This window comes from Vespa velutina, chromosome 11 (assembly GCF_912470025.1).
Source record: "Vespa velutina chromosome 11, iVesVel2.1, whole genome shotgun sequence".
Taxonomy (NCBI): domain Eukaryota; kingdom Metazoa; phylum Arthropoda; class Insecta; order Hymenoptera; family Vespidae; genus Vespa; species Vespa velutina.
This window is the reverse complement of record NC_062198.1, coordinates 5,158,026-5,180,576: the sequence shown is the minus strand read 5'-3', so window position 1 is coordinate 5,180,576 and position 22,551 is coordinate 5,158,026. Positions and strand designations below refer to the sequence as shown.

The 22,551-nt window shown below is 32.7% G+C and overlaps 2 protein-coding genes and 1 long non-coding RNA gene across 10 annotated transcripts in view; 2 read left to right on the top strand and 1 right to left on the bottom strand.

Moving 5' to 3' along the window:
• Positions 1–11,054, top strand: part of LOC124952805 (discoidin domain-containing receptor 2-like) — a 93,886-nt gene extending 82,832 nt beyond the window's left edge. For all 7 annotated transcript variants that reach the window (XM_047503240.1, XM_047503236.1, XM_047503237.1 and 4 more), the window contains 5 exons: positions 812–921; positions 4,540–4,740; positions 4,866–4,958; positions 8,596–8,737; positions 8,839–11,054. In XM_047503240.1, coding sequence (XP_047359196.1) covers positions 812–921; positions 4,540–4,740; positions 4,866–4,958; positions 8,596–8,737; positions 8,839–9,186 — 894 coding nt within the window. In that variant the 3' untranslated portion in view covers positions 9,187–11,054. The remainder of the gene's footprint in view (positions 1–811; positions 922–4,539; positions 4,741–4,865; positions 4,959–8,595; positions 8,738–8,838) is intronic.
• Positions 1–20,969, bottom strand: part of LOC124952810 — an 89,555-nt gene extending 68,586 nt beyond the window's left edge. For both annotated transcript variants that reach the window (XR_007102008.1, XR_007102009.1), the window contains exons 1-2: positions 17,988–20,969; positions 16,154–17,860 (exon numbers count right to left, since the gene is read on the bottom strand). This is a non-coding gene — a long non-coding RNA (uncharacterized LOC124952810). The remainder of the gene's footprint in view (positions 1–16,153; positions 17,861–17,987) is intronic.
• On the top strand, positions 11,282–20,686 carry LOC124952806. Its single transcript, XM_047503244.1, has 8 exons — positions 11,282–16,017; positions 16,948–17,209; positions 17,584–17,866; positions 18,176–18,364; positions 18,730–18,848; positions 18,917–20,270; positions 20,365–20,487; positions 20,563–20,686. The coding sequence occupies exons 1-7, from the start codon at positions 15,952–15,954 to the stop codon at positions 20,381–20,383; spliced, it is 2,292 nt and encodes a 763-aa protein (XP_047359200.1). The 5' UTR covers positions 11,282–15,951; the 3' UTR covers positions 20,384–20,487; positions 20,563–20,686.
• Positions 20,970–22,551: the final 1,582 nt, after the last annotated feature.

The window sequence follows — 22,551 nt, the reverse complement described above, 5'->3', positions numbered from 1 at the left end:
GTATGATCAATTTAGAATGTGTTAGCGCGGCTAATAATTCCCTTTTGTCCTCCGCCCCTCGTGTACATCGGGTAGCGTTAATGACCGGCTAGACCGAAGTCACCGCTTTCGGCACCCTTTCAAAGTACCACCGCATCGTCGAGTTTGCGAAAATATATTGATCCCCAGTTGCCAATGCATTGTTTCAAGTCGCGATAAGGGTTAACAAAAAAAATATATATATATATATATATATATATATATATATATATATACATTTATCGTTGATATAAACTTTAACAAGCATATATAAAATTATATTATTAATAAAAAGTGTCAACTGGGAAAAACAATTCCTTCATATCACTGTGATCAAAGGATGAGTATTTAACAGTTTAAACATGCAGATATAACGTATATCCAAAGAGGAGGAGTTGGATGCATCAAACTCCGTAGAGTCGATAGGGGTGGTTTAAAACACACGTCGACAATTTCAAAGAAATACTACCAGACTCCATCAGATTGAAAAGTCTTGAAAGAATTCAACGAACTCGCGAGCATATATCTCACGAAAGCATTTCGTTTTCTTTTTTTTTTTTCCCCTTTCTCCCCTTCTAACATAGCGAACGATATAAAAGCGACGACCACCGCGGCAATAATTTTAAAACGCGCGTCGAATTCGAAGCGATTCATCTCTCAGCCTCCCCTTCATATTTTTAAGTAAAACGATTTGTCTAACGAAGAAAAACGAAATATAAGAAGTAAGAGAGAAAACAGAAAGAGAGAGAGAGAGAGAGAGAGAGAGAAAAAAACAGATATCTTTCTCCTAAAGGTATATGTTGCTGAAGCCGAAGGGATTCCTGAGTATGGAACAACGACCACCCTTGGCAAACGTTTCGTCGCCGTCAAGTTTTTATTACCGGAAGCCAGCGAGAAGGAAAAGTGAGTATACAAATACACAGACATACATATATACGCGCGCATATGATTATGTATACATGCAACTTTACATGGAATCTTGAAATTTGCATTCTCTCGTATTATAGCGTACGCTCGATCGAATTCTCTCTCATCCTCCTCCCCCCTCCCGCCTCATTTTATTCTTTTACATTCTCTTCATTTTGTTAAAACGATAAACTTAGTACTCGTTCCACCGATACTCCACTCACGATTTTATATCATGTTTGTAGTGTATATTGATCCGAAGTAATACAAAGTATAAAAAAAAAAGCGAAGTATAAATTTTTTTAAAACTTCCTAAATATCTATTTGAATGATAGATCACAATCATTATTAATTATCAATTGGATTATTTATCAATGCAATTAGCAAGATAATCACAATTCACTTAATCAATGTTTTTTCTATTGCGATATATTGATTATTCCAATCATCATATTTCTAAGACACGATGTATTTGGATCGGATTTATGTATAAGAATCTACACGACTCATCGTTCGTCACGTCTATAAGCCATATTTAAGCTCAATAAAGTAGAACCCCATCCTTTTGATGCTGGCCAAAATCTCGTTCACCTCTAAAATATTCTTGGCCAGAGGTCCTATAGTCTGGGCCACGCATCAACGGACACACGTCGTCGTTCGTTTGTTCATAGAAAGGAACCCCACGGTGTACGATCAGGAACGTTGGCAAAAAATCTACCAGATAAGCCCAGGCTCCCGAAGACGAGCCGTTCGTTCCCGCGGCTATCGCGCTTGGACATCAGAAAAAAAAGCCAGTTTCGATTCGGCGAATGGAATAGATTTGCATACAATGACCAGGGAGATAGGGTGGACCGGAACTTTGGTCTCTCTCGCTGAGAGAGACAGAGAAAGACAGAGAGAGAGAGAGAGAGAGAGAGAGAGAGAGAAAAGGAGAGAGACAACCGAGACGACGGTTTCCTTCTTGGATTTCTTCGACCAAATCTCCTCACAAAATGACAAAGCTTCGTTCCTTAACCTGACTCCTTCCAGCTCACCATTTCACCTCACCATCGTTTCTTCCTTTCAATGACAATGACGAAATACCAGGGGAAGATCGACGTATAAGTTTGTCTTTGTAGTAACTTCACAGTACCTCGTGTAGTGAATCAGGACAAGAATGTGAATTTTTAATCAGGACGATGATTTGATATTAAAAAAAAAAAAAAAAATCATATTTCATAAAAAGCTTTATCATTTAATCATATCGCACAACTCTCGTATCCCATGATATATCGAAATGTATTCTAAGACGTCATAAATCCTATACTATTCGTTTTCTTTTTTCGTCTTTTAGACTACTAATAAAATAAAATACTCTGGTGAAAAAAAAAAAGAAAAAAAAAATTGTAGAACCTTTATACATCAAACATAAACTTTCGAAGTTGAATAGTCGATTCATACCGACGCTTTGTCTTCGATAACTCACGCAACAAGTTTCCCACAGTTCGGTATAACATATCGCGTCTCGTGACTCTGACCCTCTCAATTTACCCTCTCTTCGTCTCACCTCAGTTTCCTTCTCACGAAGTAGTCTCTCTCGTGGATCGAAACGATCCACCATTTCTCCCTTTCATGAGCCGGAGACAAAACCTTCCGTTTTTCATAGTATAGTACCTTTAGAGCCTAATGTAGCGCCATTCGTAACCACACTCCCTGGACCGTTCTATGGTCACAGAGAATAAGTTGGTGGTTGTTCGTTTTAACCTTCCCCATCTACCCATCACTTTAGGTATGTATATTTATATATGTATATATGTATGTGTATGTATATATGCATATTGGTAGGGTGATTTTTAAAAAGTAAAACGATGCGATTATAAAAGAAGAATAACGTAAAGAAAACACACACTAACAAGGGCTAACCATTCTGGTAGTCATGACCTGACGAAGGTCAAATAGATAAGGGTTGTTTTATGCGTCACGCTTCGTATCGCGTGATGCAGACTCCAGAGTATACTTACATTTATACGCATGTATGTACATATGTAGATACTTTTTTTTTCTTTCTTTTTTTTTTTTGTTTAATTGATCGTTTTCATTTATTTTGTCATCGAGAGACCTAACTCCTTCTTCTTATTCCTTATTTCTCCCTTTCTTTCTTCTTATCTTACTTTAAGAAGATGAAAACGTTCGGATCGTAGAGAAAGAGCTGCCAAGAATCCAGGTCGTTTGTCTTAATAAAATGTAAGAAAGTTCAAAATTGAACATTGTCGAAAGTAAAAACGCTGGGATCGAACTTGGAAAGGGAATATTATACGATAGGATAATACCGAAAGTAATGGACCAGTAAAGATTATCTGAAAAATTTTCCTTTTAGCTTTGATATTATTGCGAGAAAGTACATTAATGTGTTAATGTAAATTTCTCTGTCAGGAGAGAATTTATATTTTTATATTTGATAATAAATCAAAATAAAATATATTCAATGATACATATAACATAAGCAATATGTTTTCAGTGCCGTAATATCCAACTTCGTAACAATGCATAGTATTTGTATACGTGAAAATATATTTCCAGTATCCAACTTTTATTTTATGTCATATCAACTGCACTACTGATATAATAGTTTTTTGTCTTTCTCGAAACAATCGTAGAACACAACTCATACCAACGGAGTCGTAGATCTCAGCAACGCGAACAGTGAAGGTAGCAGGAGGAGAGCGGAGGGTAGCAACTGCAGGATTCTCGGTTTTATAGCGAATCGATAGCAGCCTTGTAGTTTTGTTAACGGCCGCATTAAGCTATCACGCGAGAGTGCCATTACCAAGTCGATCGTAAGTAAAGCCGAAGTAACGAGCCTGCGTCGAGCAACGTTCACCGTCGGTAAAGTCCATGGCCTTACTACTCTCTGTTCTCTTGCGAAAGCTTAAACTTCTTATAGAAACAATTTGAAATATGAAAATATTCTCATCTTCATTTTTACGATGAATCTTATCATAAAAATTAATCACAATAAATTTCTCTATGATAGCTTAATGTCATCATTTTTTTTTTTTTTTTAATTAACATAGAGGAAAGATTTTTCTTGGTAATTCAAAGTCTTTTAAAAATTTTTTCAAATCTCTCCAAAAATTATCTCAGAAGGAACAATTTTTATTTAATTCACACAACAACCATTCATCCGTCATTGTGATTAAATCTTCTAATTTCAATGTGTTGAACCCAATATTATTCTATAATCTTTATTGGATTGTGTGACACCATATATCAATTAGGGCAGTTCGATCCATCAATATACGAAGTCAACACAATTTGCTCCAATCTTTTCAGACAGTCTAGACTTCTCATAGTAATAAATTATGGAACCGGAACTCGATTACATTAAACTGCTCCGAAATGTAACCTTTCATCTGTCAATTATTCCCTTCAAATGTTAATGTTCTTTTTGATATCATTCCACATATTAATACGAGTAAATGTCATCGTTACTAAATGCATTAACATACTCAACAATTTTATTTTAACATCGATTACAAAAACATAGATAATCTTTCAAATGTACATTTACATATCTATATCAATCTATCTGAATATATTGAAAAAATTGCTAAAATCAATGTTTTCATCCAACAGGCTCGATTTCCAGAGAGACGTGAGGATTTTGGCGGCACTCGAGGATCGCAATATCGCTAGGGTTTTGGGTGCTTGCTGCCGTGAGGAACCCTACTGCGTTGTGATGGAATATTTGGAACATGGGGACCTCTGTCAATTCCTAAAGACGCATATCACTGCAGAGGATGCCCATTCCATGCCAATCGGTGTTAAGACGCTTAGGTAATTAAAAAATCACTTGTATTGGAAGCATTGTATTGGAAGTTTACTAGAAATTCCATAACAGACTCATCTCCGATCAAGTTTCCATTAGTTCGATCTCAGTATTATGTACTTACTCCTTTCAGTTTCAACTGTCTCATCTATATGGCAGCGCAAATCGCATCGGGCATGCGGTATCTCGAGAACCTCAACTTCGTGCATCGGGATTTGGCTACTAGGTGAGTACAACGAAACTTTCTGCGAATGAATCCCTCAGCGGACTACTCCCTTTCCCTCCTCCCTCTTCTCTCTCTCTCTCTCTCTCTTTCTCTCTCTCCCTCTCTCTCTCTCTTCCTCGCTCTCTCTTTCTCTTTCTCTCTCGTGGGGATAACAGAGGATTATGTAGACCGAACTGTCGCGTTTTATCTCGAAAACTCGTCTTTCATGGCGAACGAAAGCTTTTCCTTCTCCGCAGGGCTTTCCTAACCAAGCAACGAGACGAAAGGTCTGTCTACCGACATTGATTTCTCTTCTTCCTTTTTCTTCTTCATCTTTCTCCTCCCTATCTTCTTATTCTTCTACTTACGTGAGAAGCTCAAGTCGGTCACATCACTTCATGTCACCGAGAGAATTAAATTATATCGTTTTCGAAGAGCGTGCATTTTCATAAATTCCTAAATAAACGTTGAACTACTGCCACATGGGAAATCAACGATTCGTTGCCCCTGATTCGATGTCAACGAATCGGGAATACGCCGTAATTATACTCCTGATTATATTAATTATGCACCGTGATAGAAGCGTGCTAACTCATCCAACCGAATAAATTGTGTTTTAATCAAGAATCCCGTTACTGTGTTTTCTACGTTAGGACAACATTCGCTGAAAGTAATCTGCGTTATGCAGATTAAATATTAATCGTAATCTCATTTCGAAATCTACGTTATTAAAAAGTAAATTTGTTTTATAACATAGTTATTATTTTGGATTTCAATATTTTGAATTAAAAATATCATGATAATATTATGATTACATTACTTTTGATGAACTCGATGTTATAAGCTTTTACCGGATAATCTTCTAATAAATAACAATTCTGAAATTACTGTACTGTGAAGAAAAGCATTAGTATGTATGCATGTAAATTATATTTACATGTCGCTATTCGAAACTTGGTAACGATTAAGATGAAACAATGCGGTTACTTTGGCTAATTTTCCTATGTGTCGCGAAATTCTGCTTACGAGAAGTTGTAACTCATTACAGTAACGGCATCGTTACGTGACACATGATGGTGTGAGATTTCAGGGTTGTTCGTGTATTGCTAGTAAACGGAGGTACGTGTCTACATTTTGAAAGTTTACCCTCTATGGTAACGCAAAATTAGTTTCCTTTTATAGGAATCTCGATTGAATGATTTTCAGTTTAAAAGCAGAAATGTTATGAAACATCATTGAAATTTGGATTTACATGTCAACGTTGAATAAATTTTTGATGAATACCTATTTGAACAACTTACTTGTCTATTTGCTTTTATATTTTATGTATATACATAAAAAAAAAAAAAAAATTAATGAATGACAAAAAATCGTGTGATGAATCAAATCAAATCACAAATGACACACACACACACACACACACACACACACATACATACACGCGACTTCATTATACATTATACAATTCAGCATGAATATTAAAAATTTTATTGATCTCATTGTCGCAATGACTTTTTTTTCTTTTTTTTTTTTTTTTTTTTTTTTTTTGTTATTATTATTATTACTCGCAGCCATAACATAACAGAATTATCGATATCGATAAGTTTCTACGTTGCTAGTAGAATAAGTCATGAACAATAGCTGTGGAAGAGAGGGAATATCGGTAACGAAAGATATCAGTTAGTTAAGCTTACCAGATAATAGGGTAGGATAACAGAGAGTTTCCCATACTTGCATTATAAACACAGGAACATGTATTTTCTTTTGAAAGATAGTTTGCATATACAACTTCGTTATCGTATTGTCTTTTTAACAAAATAATATTCCTTTATGTTATTAACTTTAAAACAAGAAGAAATGGAGAACGATCAATTTTATACAATAACTTTGAAAATAATATCTAAGCATTATTAAGTTTGATAAATTTTATAGTACACATTAGATTTATGTATTATACAAAAGATATAGTATGATATTGAAAATATGTTCAACTAGGTCGATATAAGTGTCTTTTCTTTGGTATAATGAATGATGATAAAAAGAAAGAGGAGTGAAACTAAAGTGAGATATTTCAAAAAAAGGAATATACTTCTGTAATAATCCAGGAGTATTCGCGTAGATCGTTGGCATTCGTTCGTGTACGATCGCAGATGATCAGCCAAGGCAGAGACTCTCACGTACCTATCTCGTACGTTCCTGTTATTGAAATGCTGTGGCCTATCTCGACGAATCGATAGAACGTTTAGATGCATACACGCGGCTACGCATCAATAAAGGTCTCCACATATACGTTAGAGATCCATGGATATGTGTCTGTAGTGGTGATACATACACATGTACAAGAAGCGCATGATGCTCTCTCACAACGGCTGGTACCTAGTTTCCTGTGAAGCAGTGTCTCTCAAACGGCCCCTCGTAAATCTTAATGGAATACCACGAGACGCTTCCTGGAGCCGCTTTCACAACGATATTACGGCTTTGTGAACACTCCTGAGGATGTTTCTGCATCTTTCCTCCTCGTTTCATCTCTCCCAGAGACCTCTCCCTATGTCTCGTTTGATGTGACATCTAAATTGCCCAAGTTTATAGGATAAAACGAATCTCTGTCAATGATAAATCTAATTTATCATTTATATTCTCACCAAATAAAGATTATTTCCTCAATAGTAAAATAGAATTATAGAATACAATGAATGCAAGGGTTTGATTTCAATAAAGCAGTATTATGTAGTATTATACTAATTCCATGTCTTTCTAATATACTCATTCCGTAGTAGACCGAATAGATATTTACTTCTCTCTGTTGTACAAGTAGTCAACAGTCAGGTATCTATCTAATATAACTATCACATAACACAGCAAGTACCTCTCTGTTGAACTTCGGAAGAGCATCTCTCGCAGTTTCTCATGAACCACTTGTTCATTATACAATCATACGAGCATTTCTAGTCAGATAACAGGCCTCTACTGACAAAACAGCTGTCATATCTATATGTATATGCATATAAATGATAACTAAAAGATTTATTACTCTACACGATGAATTATTCAAGAAAATATGCGAAAGAGCTATTACTTAATAAGAATTCTAAGACATTTTTGGATTAATCTTATCATTCCTGCGTCCTATGAAGCTATCTACGATCGTTGACAAACACGAGCCACGAATCGTGCACAACTATCAGAAGCGAACCAGCCAATCGCAATGATCGATAAAGCGCAGCTAATTACCCAGACGTTCTGCCTCTAAATTGGTGCTTTGTTCTACCGAAATTAATCGATTCCCTCCATTCAATAACCGTTGGATGCTCGGCTATCGTTCGCTCGGTCATTTGTCCAGCTACGAGTACGTTGCTTGTATTCGTCTCTTAACTATCTCTAAATAGATTTCAATGGAGCTTGAAATTGATTTTGTATATAAATATAATATAATATATCTATATACAGATATATTATTCCGTTCGATTTTTGTCATGTAACTTTTATTTTCGACTTAAGTTAGAACAGAGTTACATTCTATTATTTAATCCCTCGTCTGAAAAAATGATGCTTCGTAATACTTAGAACTTCATTTTCGAATTTCTATCTTCCCCGTCCTCGTGTAAATAAACTATATCTAAACTATAATATTTTAACTCGTATATTTTTGTGCCCTTAGGAATTGTTTAGTTGGAAAAGCTTATCATATCAAGATCTCAGACTTCGGTACAGACAACGAACTATATGCCTGTGACTATTATAAAGTGGATGGAACTGTACCTTTGCCTGTTCGTTGGATGGCTTGGGAATCTATATTTTTAGTAAGTAACAAATCGTCTAACGAATGATAGATTTGGAAATTGATACAGGAGAAAAATTTTTTCTCATCACGATCATTTTAATCGAAATATATTTATCGTAGGGCAAATATACAACGAAGAGCGACGTATGGGCATTCGCGGTGACTCTTTGGGAGATTTTAAATCTAGGAAGACGAATTCCTTATGAACATTTATCGAACGAAGAAGTGGTTGAGAGTCTCCGAAGATTTCATCGTGCTAACGAAGAAGATGGCTCCGCTTCAGAAAGTGGTTGTACCGATGGAACGAACGATCATTTTGATTATTTACCTAGACCAACGGCTTCATCGAAAGACATTTACGATTTGATGCTCGAATGCTGGCGTCGCGAGGAAAACGAACGTCCGACGTTCCGCGAGATCTCACTTTTCTTACAACGGAAGAATCTCGGATACGCGCCAACATCTTGATATTGAAATCTGAACACCAACGAGGGTTATAATTTCTTTCATGGAACTTTCCGATCTGCCGACGTTATGAGGATCGAACGATGATATAACTTCATCGATTTTTCTTCTATTTGTTAATTATCAGCTTCAGAACGGATTTATGAACTTTGATAACGTAGATCGTTTGAAAATGTCAATCGGAAATACGTGAAGGTTCCAATTTGATCGGCAACATTCATGAATAAATAAATATCTTCCAATTAATTAGGAGTTTAGCTTGAAGCATTTTATGGAAATTATATGGGCTGAGAAAATGTATTTTTGACGATTAACACGTCTACGGAAAGGATGTTATCGTATTGGTTCTCTTATACTTTTTTGATGAGAGATCGTTAGGAGCCTATATCGCAAACATTCCTTATTAAAATTTACAAGAAACTCCCGCTTGATTGGAATCATCAAATTCTTTGTCGTTTTCTTTTTGTTTTCGACGAGAAGAGAAAGAGCTGAGAATACATACATTTGATATTTCTAAGAGACGAGAATATGACGTTGGACTGTGACTTCGACAATCCAATGAGTGCGCCGTGGTTCTTAATAACTCGTTTATAACAAAAGGCTACTGGTTTATATGACTGAACGATAGAATGGCGATGACGCCTCTGATGTAATAAACTTAAGATTAAATGAAAAAAAAAAAAAAAAAAAATGAAAAAAAAAATGAAAAAAAAAATAAGAAAAAAAAAGGGAGGAAAAAAAATGAGAATGAAAAAGACAAAGAAAAAGAAAAGATAAAGATAAAAATAAAGAGAAAACTATTCAAGATTCTTCGTAAAGTAAACGTTTAGGAGCAATACAATGTAATTAGCTATTAAATACTGCTGTGAACATTCCTGCATAGACGAGTATGTATCTATGCCTTTGAATAATTACTTGATCGATTAATCATGATACGATCGATAATTCAGCACAATGCTCGTTACTTAACCGAATAAAAGTAGCGGCGATGAGTGATTGTTTGTTCGTTGGGTTTTTTTTCTTTTCTCTATTTAATTAAAAATTACATCGACCATAATGGCAATATATTAATTATAACAATATAAACGCTGTGACTATCGTTGCTAATTAATCGAAAATTGCGAACGGATGTGTGCGATCAGTATGATGGAATGCGTGTGTATATGAGTATGCGTGTATTGATCTATTTCTCTTCGATATTATATAAAATAAAATTAAAAAAAAAAAAAACCTCTTCGAGACAAGTCTGCATGTATATACATATATGTATATAATATATATATATATATATATATATATATATATATATATATATATATTCGTAATGATCATAAGCAAATTTTATAGAATTAAAAGCGATACCAAGCGACATGGAGTTTTCATATTTGTTTTTAATATTAATTTAAAAAAAAAACTTGAATAATTTATTTTACTTTTAATATATATAACTTTCATGATATTTTTTAATTCATGTCACTTATAATAGTCGGATGCAAGAACTTTCAAGAATGCTAAGAATAGAAATTCAATAACGTTGTGCTGTTCTTGTAATGAACATTCATATCGATATATCGAAACGAATCATCGAATGAAAAGTAAAAAAAGAAATACATAAATTGAAATAAACATATATTCGATTAACGGCAATATCGAGATATTATGACAACAGACATGTTATTAATAAAACAAAAAAAAAACAAAAAAAAAACCAAAAAAAAAAAAAAGAAAATTCTATATGCTAGGCGGGATCAATGATACTAGTATAAATATATCGTGCATAGGAATGCATTAATAAACATAATAATAATGATTATTTCTTTTGAAAATCACTATACATTTTCTTTCGAAAATTTGGAAAGAAAAAAAAATCATGAAAATGCTTGTTCGTTGTTAATGAATGAAGCTTTTGGAAAATATCATTTTCGCAAACGTTTCAACATATCGTGCTGTGTTCCTTCGTGCTTATTTCAACGAAAGAATAAAAGTTGAGAGGTGTAAAAGAGCATAGAAAATTGAAAAGCAATAGGTAAAGAAATCGGATTATATTATACAAGTGTGTGTATATATATATATATATATATATATATATATATATATATATATATATATATATATATATATATATATATATATATATATATATATATATATACGTACGTGCATAATCACTTTGACGAAAATTTAATTGGAACGAAAGAGTTCAACGAAACGATTCAATCATTAAGTTCCATTGTACATGTATATGACAGATAGATTACTACGGAAAAAAAAAAATACTGTTGTCTTTCATAATGCTGTTTTATTCTTCTTATTCGTACTTTGTTGTACGTAAAGAAAAGACAAACAACATTGTGAAATGTAATAGTACGCGTAATCTTAACGTATAGGCGATGTTACCGTTAAAACGTTAAAAATACTATTTATATAAATTAATCTAATGCCATTTAAGGAAGTAGATAGTCAGAAAATTAGTCATATACGTTTTTCGATATATGTTTAATTCGAGCGTAACTAAAAAATCGAATTAGTCTCGTACATTTGTACGAACGAGATCAAATTTGTGTCTATCTGTTCGTGTTTTTATCTATAGTCCCACCAAAAATTATTCGATTCATTTTTCTTTAAAAGAATCTCTCAGATTTTTTTCTCACGATTGCTATCTCCAAATGAAATTAAATTCATCAACTTAAATATACAAAATGAAAAATATAACGTACAAATAGACACGATATTTGATTTTAATCACATACATTGTATTAACATTAATTGAAAGATATAAATTGTAGTTTCGCTCGAATTACATTGATATAAAAATAATGCTGCCTTTGGCTATATCGTTGCCCCTACTGCTAAAGAGTAACTCACTTGTCTACTCATGTGATAATTCAGTATATCTCTTCGTATCTACCTGTACCTAACTAGCTCGATGAAATTTTCAGAAATGAAAGGATTACATTTTTCAAACCCTGTGTGATCGAAAAAAATTTTTCTTTTCTTTTTATTCATTTAGAATAGACTAGCGTTGGAAAGAACAGTCAATCACGTTGCTTATATCTGTTTTTTCTTTTCTTTTTTTTTTTTTTTTTTTTTTTTAATTAAAAATTAATTCCCTTAAAAAAGTTGCGAATAAAAATATAATCCTTTTCTATCTGAGAGAAATAATATCGAGATGACTATTCTACCTAATATGCGCCTTCTCCGCCAATTATATCGAATAATTTTAAGTTCGTTGCGACTTAAAGCTCTGTCAAAGTCGTTAGTTAAGTGATCGCTACGTGCTGAAAAAAGTCATACGAATAAGTGTTATCGTGTAATAATTCATTCAAAAGTCCCTTGTTTCGCATATTTAATATATTACTATAAATTATTTTGTAGAAATATATCACTCTCTGCAGGTTAATTAGAACGTGTAAAAAAAGAAAAATAGAAAAAAGAAAAAGAAAAAAAAAGAGAAAAAAAAAGAACAAAGAAAAGAAAAAGAAGAAAAAGCGACTACTTAAAGTAAATCTTCTTTTGAAATGAAGCTTGATTTTGAAAGCAATCGGATTACCGGTCTATCGTGGAATTGAATGAAGTCTTTAAGAGATAAATAAATAATCGGAAAGAGACTATGAAGAGCTCACCTAGTTATATCTTCTGTATCGGACACGGGCGAAATTTAGCTTCTTTTTTTTTTTCTTCTTTGCTTCAACATTAAAGCCTTTTAAATATCGAATATTCTCGTCGATATAGAAAAAACAAAAACAAAAAACAAAAGAAGGAAAGAGATCAAAGATAAGAAATGAAAAAAATGCAGAAAAAAAGAAATATTCACCCCGTGTCTGTTCTTACAATGCTATTAAATGAGAGAGAAAGAAAAAAAGGAAAGAAACTTTAATCGTTATAGTCATAAAATTATTTTGTACTAAAAACTGTTTATAATTTTGTATCTAATCTCTGTAAATACTAAACGGGTCGTTTTCGACTTAAAAAAAAAAAAAGAAAGAAAGAAAGAAAGAAAGAAAAAAAAACAGAAAAAAAAAGAAGAGAAGGAGGAGGAGGAGGAAGAAGAAGAAGAAGAAGAAGACGAAGAAAAACTAGAGACAATGAAATACGATGCGAAAGTGTCGATTTAATTAGACTGTTTAATAAAGGATCGGAGGGTGAGGTGATTAATCAGAAGCTATGATTATGTTTCATGGTTTCATATAACATGATCGAATCACCCTATTGACCTGTGATCTTGTTTTAAGTGTATACTGGAAAAATATAGTTCTTTTTTTTTTTTTTTATTTTTTATATACCATATTATATCCATTGTATTTATCAAATGCAGGTATGAAAAAAAAACGATACCATGTTCGGAAATCATAACTTCTGAAAATAGTCACGTTATATATATATATATATATAATTATTTATAATACACGTGCACGGATATACATATGCACATGTATACGTGTGCGTGTGTATATATGTGTAATATACTTTAAATGGTAGTAAAAGAGTCGTTAAGAGGAAAAAAAAATTAATAAGTTAAGTCGAAAGAATGTAATTAAATTTCATATAGAACGGGACTGGTAACGTAACAATGTACAACGATTTAGAAATTACTTGTATCATAAACGAATCGACAATTAAGGGACAAATCATAAAACTATATATGTTATTCGGTAGCTATGTATATATAAATATATGATATAACATTATATGTAGAATATAACTAGTCACTTCTCGCGGTCACTTTGTAGAGCACAAAATGCGATCGACGATCGCGAGAAAAAATAAATATATGATAGAAGAGAAGGAAAGAAGAAATAATAGATGAAACTCTTGTTTCTGAACTTCGATTGTTAAACGCGATCAATCAATCGAGCATTCACGAATTTTTCTGCTAATTGCGAGATCACAATGCATCGGTTTTTAGAACACAGTAAGAAAAAAAAAAAAAAAAGAAAGAAAAAAGAAAAAAAAACCGGTATACTATAACGTGCAAAAGTATTGAATTGTAATACTTTGGTAATGACTTAACTATGAAATGGTCTTTGCTGAAATCAAATTCTGAGCATGACAAAATTGGTGTGTCTAAAATATTCGTCAAAATTATACAACCATCGAGAAAAATCATTTAAATTATTAGAAGTTAATCCAATTGTCTGATACTTGTTTATATATTGATCAAAATTACAAAAAGTGCTTATCATACTAAAGTATTTATTCCGTGTAAAACCAAAGGCGTATATTCATCACACGAATTTGATGCACGTGCAAATGAAAAAAATAAAAAAGTGTTTTCCTTTAGAGTCATCACCAAAAAACTACCAAAGTCAATACTTTTACACATCACTATGTAATATTTTCTTAACGGGACAGAATCATTGCCAATAATTATATTCACATATTCGTTTAATCAGAACGATCTCCAAATAAAATAGAGAATCATTCTCTACTCATTACAACTCCGACTCTTGGTGTGTAATCGAGCATGAATCCTCCACTTTTACCGTAATATTTATTAGCATGTTCCTTATAAAGCTCGAAGGTACGATGTACGCGCGAATTCTGAGAGAGAGAGAGAGAAAGAGAGAGAGAGACAAGAAGAGTTTGTACCATTCTAATGTGCGATATATCGTAATATTGCAGCCATATAAAAATTTTTCACCTATATATGGTTATCTGTATGTTCGTAAGGAATGTGTTAATGCGTCTCGCATTAAATAACACGACTGTATGATCCGTTTTTTGTCTGTGTTTTCTTGTAAAGCCTTTTATAATAAATTAATCGATTCCTTAAAATGCATCGAAGTCTGGGCACGTACGAAGCACAACGACGATTTCTATTTGTATAAGACAGTGGAACGAAATAATAAACACATTTGAATGAATTTCTATATCTCCTATATCTCATTTTATGAACCAAATCTAAAAGATATAAAATAACGTAAAGTAAATCAAATGAAGGAACCAATGAAAATGTGGAAAAAGTTAAAAAAAAAAACCAAGACTTGAAATTCTATTTTCTATCAATGTATTTCGATCTGTTCTCATCACGAATGCAAAGAGTATAATGAATCTAACGTCATTCCTGGCATCGTGCTTTTTTTCGTAGGTACACGTTCGCATTCCACAATGATTCGTTGCGGCATTAGAAGTCTGTTTTAAAGCGACGCCGACGAAGACGCGTCTTAACGCGTCACTGATGAGGCGTCGGCGCACGGGTAAGCCGGCTCGGCGCCAAAATCAGCTCGCCAGTTGCTTTCCGGTCGGTGTTTTATAAATACTGCAGACAGCCAAAGAGTGCACCGAACACTGGGAGACCCGTCGTAAAATTACGATTCTATAGTGAACCTTACAAGTTCAGTCTGATCACGAAGAAAATTTATTTTTCTTTTATCGATTGACTAAACAACGTGAAATCGTTTAACGATTTTCTATATTTTCATTTCCATCTTTCTAATATATTAGATTCTATAAAAAATGTCCTAATTGTTACGTGTATGAGAGAGTGTGAAAGTTAATTACTATGTGCTAATTAATTAATTAGAACGTTAATAGTTTTCCATTGATTCGATGAACGCGATATAACAATAAAGTTCGTTTTCGAATAAATCTTTGACGACGAAAATTTCGATAAGTGCAAAATACGACTTCGTTGAATTAAATAAAAAATTGAAGAAGATAGTAAACGATAAAATGTGACGTTCAAAGTGCATTTGATATTTGTAATCGAAGTGCGCATTCGTTCCTCGATTTTTAATTTAAAAGCATTATACAAAATTATTGAACATAATGAATTTGATGAAGAAGGCTATCGGTGGATCGATTCACAGGGTACGAGAGTTCGAGTTAGAAAAGGTAACCCATTCATCTTTATTCGAAAGATTTAAAAGCGCCTTTTAGTAATTGCATCGAGTTAACAATACCATTCGGATCTTCCAGTGAGTCGAATCTTTTGAGATCCCAAAATAGCAAGCGACTTAACAATACTTACATTCGTTGAAATTACGAGCAATCTCCTTGTTCCTGGCATTAAACCAGTTTCCTTTCTTAATAACTGCTACTTGACGCTCTCGAAAAGATGACGCCACACGATCGCCTGTATATCATAATGATTTAATACAGATATAGTTAAGACATATTCTCGAATTATGTCAATTTCATGTCTATCATGTTCACAGTCGAGACATTGAACTGGGAATACATGATTGCATTTGTAAACGACTTGTGTAACATATGTCACGTGATCTCACGTTTGATTTCCGACGTTAACATTATCGAATTTTTAATATTTTATTATCAATTATAAATTATAAAATATTAATCTTTTTATATAGACGACAGACTGAAAGTTTAATTTTTTATGAATCTTATCTCACGATCTATTACATTTATAAAAAGTTTCTTAAATTGTTTTATGAATAAGTCAACTTTTTCCATTGCACGTTTTATCTTAACTCTGAAATAAAATAAGGTACACTAAGACATTTTTACCATGGAGCGAACCCTCGTTTTGTGACACAAAAACGTGATCTTCGTTTGGTGCCTACGTTAGCATGCGTCGAATTAAAAATAGAGACGATACGTGCGAGTAGTCTACGGATGATGATCCACGCGTTCAACGTACAGTGATCGCTTTGAGATCGTCTCGCTAGGGATCTTCTCGTATCGAAAAAGATCATGAAGCCCGCACCTGCTCGCATATTGTCGGCCAACGATGGCCGATTTAATCGTGACTTGGATACGAGCCATACGGATGATATTATTCAAAAATTTTTCATACCTCAGGTTAACTTAATTGACGAGTTCGATATACTTCAAATCGTCGGTGAGGGATGGTTCGGAAAAATTCTTTTGACCGAGCATCGCAGCACGCAAACTGAAATGGTCTTGAAAGCTCTACCAAAGGCATATACTGGTTTATCGGACTTTTTTCGCGAATTCCATTATGGCTTACATCTAGCAGCTCATCGTAATATTATAACCACGTACGATGTTGCTTTCGAGACCGCTGGCTTTTACGTTTTCAGCCAGGAATACGCACCGCTAGGTAAGATCAATGATTTATGTTCTCATATATATCTGGCATGTTTGTTTAATGATCGCGCACTACTTGTCTCGAAGATTTTTGATCGAGTGAGAGAATATACTTATACATTCGATTTGTATTCCGTCAGTACGTTTGACGCAACACAATCAAATAAATACCATAAAAGGGGCGGAGGAAGGAGGATAATAATCTCAAGATGTTTTTCAAGTTAATTTAACCATTAAAGATAAATAGTCGTGATTCTATAATGTGTATAAAAATATCCATAAAAATATACTAAATACACTTATCGTTTAAAACGATTTACATAATTATGTTAATATTCAAGCAAGCAAACGAATGAATAACTGATAACAGACAATGCATATTTCTAGGTGATTTAACGTCAAACGTAACAGAAACTGGTTTAGGTGAATTACATGCAAAGCGAGTGGCAAGACAGCTGGCAGCCGCTGTTCATCATATTCACAGTCGCGAGCTTGTTCATAGAGATATCAAGTTGGACAATATACTCGTCTTTCGAAGCGACTTCTCGCGTATAAAGCTTTGTGACTTCGGGGAAACCAGACGCGTTAATACTATCGTACGAAGACACAACGAGTGGCTTCCTTATTCACCGCCCGAGGTACTACAGATCAACACCGATGAAACCTACAAGTAATTAATAACTATACAATTTAAAAGCTATAAAATTTCATTACTTCAACGTTTACTTCAATTCTATTTAAAAAATTCGTCTATTTATATCGATTTTATTTTACTATCATTACTTACATACCGATTGATTATTCTCGTCAACAACACTACACTGCACTTGAGTCATTCAATAGATCTATTTAAAATCACTGTACCTCGGCCAATTCTTGACAATTAAAAGGTTCAATTGTCTTTAACGATGATTAATAAGATTAATTGACAGTTTCTGTAATCAATATCAATTGACTATTAATTTACAACAATTTTCAGAGCTCTGACATCTCATGACGTTTGGCAATTCGGCATTGTCCTATTTGTTTGCCTGACCGGATGCCTACCATGGCAGAAAGCAGCATTGGACGACCCACGGTACACAAGATATCTAAACTGGCACAATGCGACGCTTAACATCGCCAAGAAACCGAAATTATTTCAGCTGATCAGCTCACGGGCACAGAGGTAAATATCTTGACATTTTGTGCGCATGACCACGTGTATCAATCTAAATTGCTGATACCTTACTACTTTTTAAAATTTCAAATATATCGATAATTTTTGTTTATTTAAAAATTATTTTCTTCTAACGATGCACGTATGTATGTAACAAATAATGTTAAAATTATGCAAACAAATCAGTTAATGGATTTTTCTGACATTTTATTTTTGAATTGGCAAACGTTCAAATTAATACTATTTGAACCATGTTTATCGAAATGAGTATTGTGACTTTCAATGTATAACAAATAATTAAATATTAACATATTTTAATATATTGATAAATATAGGCGAAATTATTTTTAATAATATGTATTTATACGATATAGAATATTTAAGAGGCTGTTAGATCCTAAGGCGGAAAAAAGACTTGTTAGCGTACTGGAAGTTAATAAATATTTGGAAGACAGATGGTTAGCTAAATTGGGTGCGGAAAAGGCATTGAATGGTACGAAATATGTTGAAAATTCTTGGATATCTCAACAAAGTATAATAAATTAATTTTATTTATTTCAGGTGGAGCAGATGAAAGGGATGAACTTTGTCCATCCATGTACAGTTTTCACAGTTCTTTGGAAGAAAAAAATCAACTCCTTTATACGCTGACTACTTACGGAATTGAAACGACTGTTGATCGAGCGAAAAAGAAGGACCGTATCAGAGAATGGATAGAAGCTAGCGCTATCGTAGAAGAGAACGAAGAAGATGAGTCAGATATTAACGAATGTATTGATTTACAGGAATTAGAGGATAAGGAACCAGTGTCTATGAGAGGTAGACATTTTCCAGAAATGCATCCACCAAGGAAGGAAACGTCTGAGACTAAAAGAAGAAAGAGACGATCAGAAATGATAAAAAAGAGGCGTCCTTCGGTGAAACCAGTTGAAAGAAAGATACCGTTTGCTCCACAAGTAGCTGAAGAACGAGAAACCATTGCACGATTTGCTAGTTTCCCTAATGGCGATCCTAGTCTAGGAATTATCAAAAAAGAAAAACAAAATACTGAGACCATAGACTTTAATACTGCACAGGCTATTAATGGAAATAAGATAGGATTAAAAAGTGATTCAACTATCGATAATACAATGTCCACGTTGACTAACGTCAATGATCGTATCATTGATGATTCTCTGAAAGATAATGGTAATACTTCGAGGGACAGCTCTGTCCCAACAACCAGTGGTAATTACGGTAGCAATGGTTCGTCAATTGATGTTATGGTAGAACGAACCTATTCAATACCTAGAAACAGTGCTGTCAATGGAAAGGCTCACGTTGAAAGTCCTCAAATTCCAACAAGGAAGCATCGTGCACAAACAACGCCTTTCTCGGATACGTTAACGCATTCGAATGAAATGAACGAAGCGACAAAAAGAAGTCAATCTGTTAGTACATTGATTACAACGCAATCAGAAAGGTTACCCTTATCTGATAACAAAATAGAGAAAACTACAATTCAAAAGGTCCCATTTACAACTGAAAAAGTTGTTAATGATATTGTGAAGAAAGTAACAGAGGCACCTAATTCTTTGACATCTTCGGATCTTCAGAAAGATGTTCTATCGACCGAAAAGAAAGAGAAATTAAATATACAAGCAACGAATCCATTGACTAAACCTATTGCATCTCATTTAGTGATGCAAAGCTTAAATGCTTTGCAAAGTGTCAGCAATACTTCGTTACCTCCAGAAGTTTTGCCTTCACATTCAATGGAAAAAATTCCATCCACAAAATCAAAGCAACCAACTTCAAATATCAATACCTTTGTATCTGGCAAAGATGTTTTTGAGCATTATGGAATTGCACAAGGTGTTATCATAAAAGCTGAAGGTCCTATCCATCGTGGTTCCATTAGTGCTAGCGGTAGAAGGTCAGTTAGTAATTAAATATCTCTCCAAATATTTTATATTTTTCATATATTTTTCCTTCAAAATTTTTGACATTAATATCATTACCTGAAAAAGATCGAAGCAATATAAATAAAACGTAGCTGAAAGTTTTCAATGCACGTCTCCCTCAATATCATCTGATTTCGTTTTATACGATTATTTTGGGGCAATGAAAGTCCGACTTCAAAATGCAGAAAGGTAAATGTATTATAAACACGATAGATACTTTTGACATTTATACTTAATTTTTTATTTAATAATTGTATGTTTCAGATTCTGTTTACATAATAATATCTGTCAGTTGGCCAAGATAATGAAATTGGCATGCTTTACGAAAAAAAAAAAAAAAAAAAAAAAAAAAAAGGCCTTTCGCAGAGAGCGAACAATTTTTTTTTAATCAAGCGACGAAAAAAAAGCTCTTGGAATTACGTAACTTTTATTATCAGAAAGATGAGTATATTAATTATAATGTGTAATATATCAGATATCTCGTTGTACAAATATGATTGACAAATTTTAGATAGTCTTGTATAATGTTTTTCTAAGCATCTTTAGGAAACTCTTGTGGCTAGATAAGAAAAGAATTCTGATTTATTAATTAACTATATTCCTATGGACTTTAATAATTTTAACTAGGCAACTGCTGTATACGAAAAAATTATTCCAAGAATAATAAGATATATATATATATATATATATATATATATATATATATATATATATATATATGTATATATGTATATATATATTTGTCATGTATACAACTATTTTAATTTATTGAAAAGTTTGTTGCATAGAATTTTGTCGTTAAGTTATCAACAATGCGATAGTAATTTTATTTCATTTTATTATATGACAAATACTAATAGCGATTTTTAGAACCATTTTGGTTACAGATCAATTGCAATAAATGTCTTATATTTTAAGACTATGCGTACGAGGTATTCGAATAAATTTATAAAAAAAAAGTCTAGACAATTTTTTACTCATAAAAGTTTCTTGTATTTTTCATTTCTGCCTTATGTATATTCACAAAGGACAATTACAACTGACTTATAACGTATTCTCACCTAAATCTACTCTTATGTCAATAATAATCATCGATAGCAATATTCATCTTAATTTTATTACTTATATTTATTACTTGTTACTATAATCTAAGCATACCATGTCCATTGCTCAAGCACACCTGTTTTACACGTTTATCTTTTCTTTTTGTCCACCAACATAGCGTTTACGTTTTCACATATTTATTCGAGTTTTGACCCGCCAACAATATTACGGCACGACAGTTTTAAAATTTTTTCCATTATCAATATCGTTATCATTACCATTATCATTAATCGTTACCATTATCATTATTTCATTATTATTTTTATTATTATTATTATTATTATTATTATTATTATTATTATTATTATTATTATTATTACTATTTATTATTATTTTTTATTATTATTTATTATTATTATAATAATAATAATTATTATTACTATTATTATTATTATTATTATTATTATTATTATTATTATTATTATTATTATTATTATTATTATTATTATTATTATTATTATTAGTATTTATTCATTATATCATTGAAATGAGTCTTTTTTTCATTGCTTCGGAGTTCCTTTCGCATCGATTTTCGTTTTGGCCTATCGTAACGGCGAAGGGAACGCTTCAAAAATTATTTTGTATATTTATTTATTTTTTTCCTTTTTATTAGAAAAATTACAGCTTAACTTACGACCATTTACGTAATCGTCATCAATATATTAGATTTTATTTTCATTCTTTTATCTCGCGTAAATAAATATTTATAAATACATTTGATTTCGGCGCGTGCACGTGGTTAACCACCTGACAGACTAAACGTTAATAAGACTCCTTAATTATTTTGTTATATTATTTTTTCCCCCGTTAGAATATATTGAATGAGAATACTCGTATTTTACGTCGATCGATCCAAGAATCCAATTGGGAAGATAATTCAAAGACGATCGATCGATAAACGGCTACGATGTATCGATTGTTTTATCGTTACAAAAAAAATTCATTATTTGTCGCTATTAAAAAGCATCATTATTTATTTCAAATTACGACGAATTCTAGGATCGATTACACGAACGGATTTGGTCTGCCAAGAGTCTACCGCCCTTCCACGCCGAAAGCTTAATTTCGATTTAAAATTTCTCTTCACGATTTTTTGTCCAAAAATATATGTACATATATAATTGGTGTATACATAACATTATATGCGCA

Coding starts and splice junctions, on each gene's coding strand:
- LOC124952806 (XM_047503244.1), top strand. CDS start 15,952: ATGAATTTGATGAAGAAGGCTATCGGTGGATCGATTCACAGGGTACGA. Junction 16,018..16,947: donor GAGAGTTCGAGTTAGAAAAG/GTAACCCATTCA, acceptor TTCATACCTCAG/GTTAACTTAATTGACGAGTT. Junction 17,867..18,175: donor AACACCGATGAAACCTACAA/GTAATTAATAAC, acceptor AACAATTTTCAG/AGCTCTGACATCTCATGACG.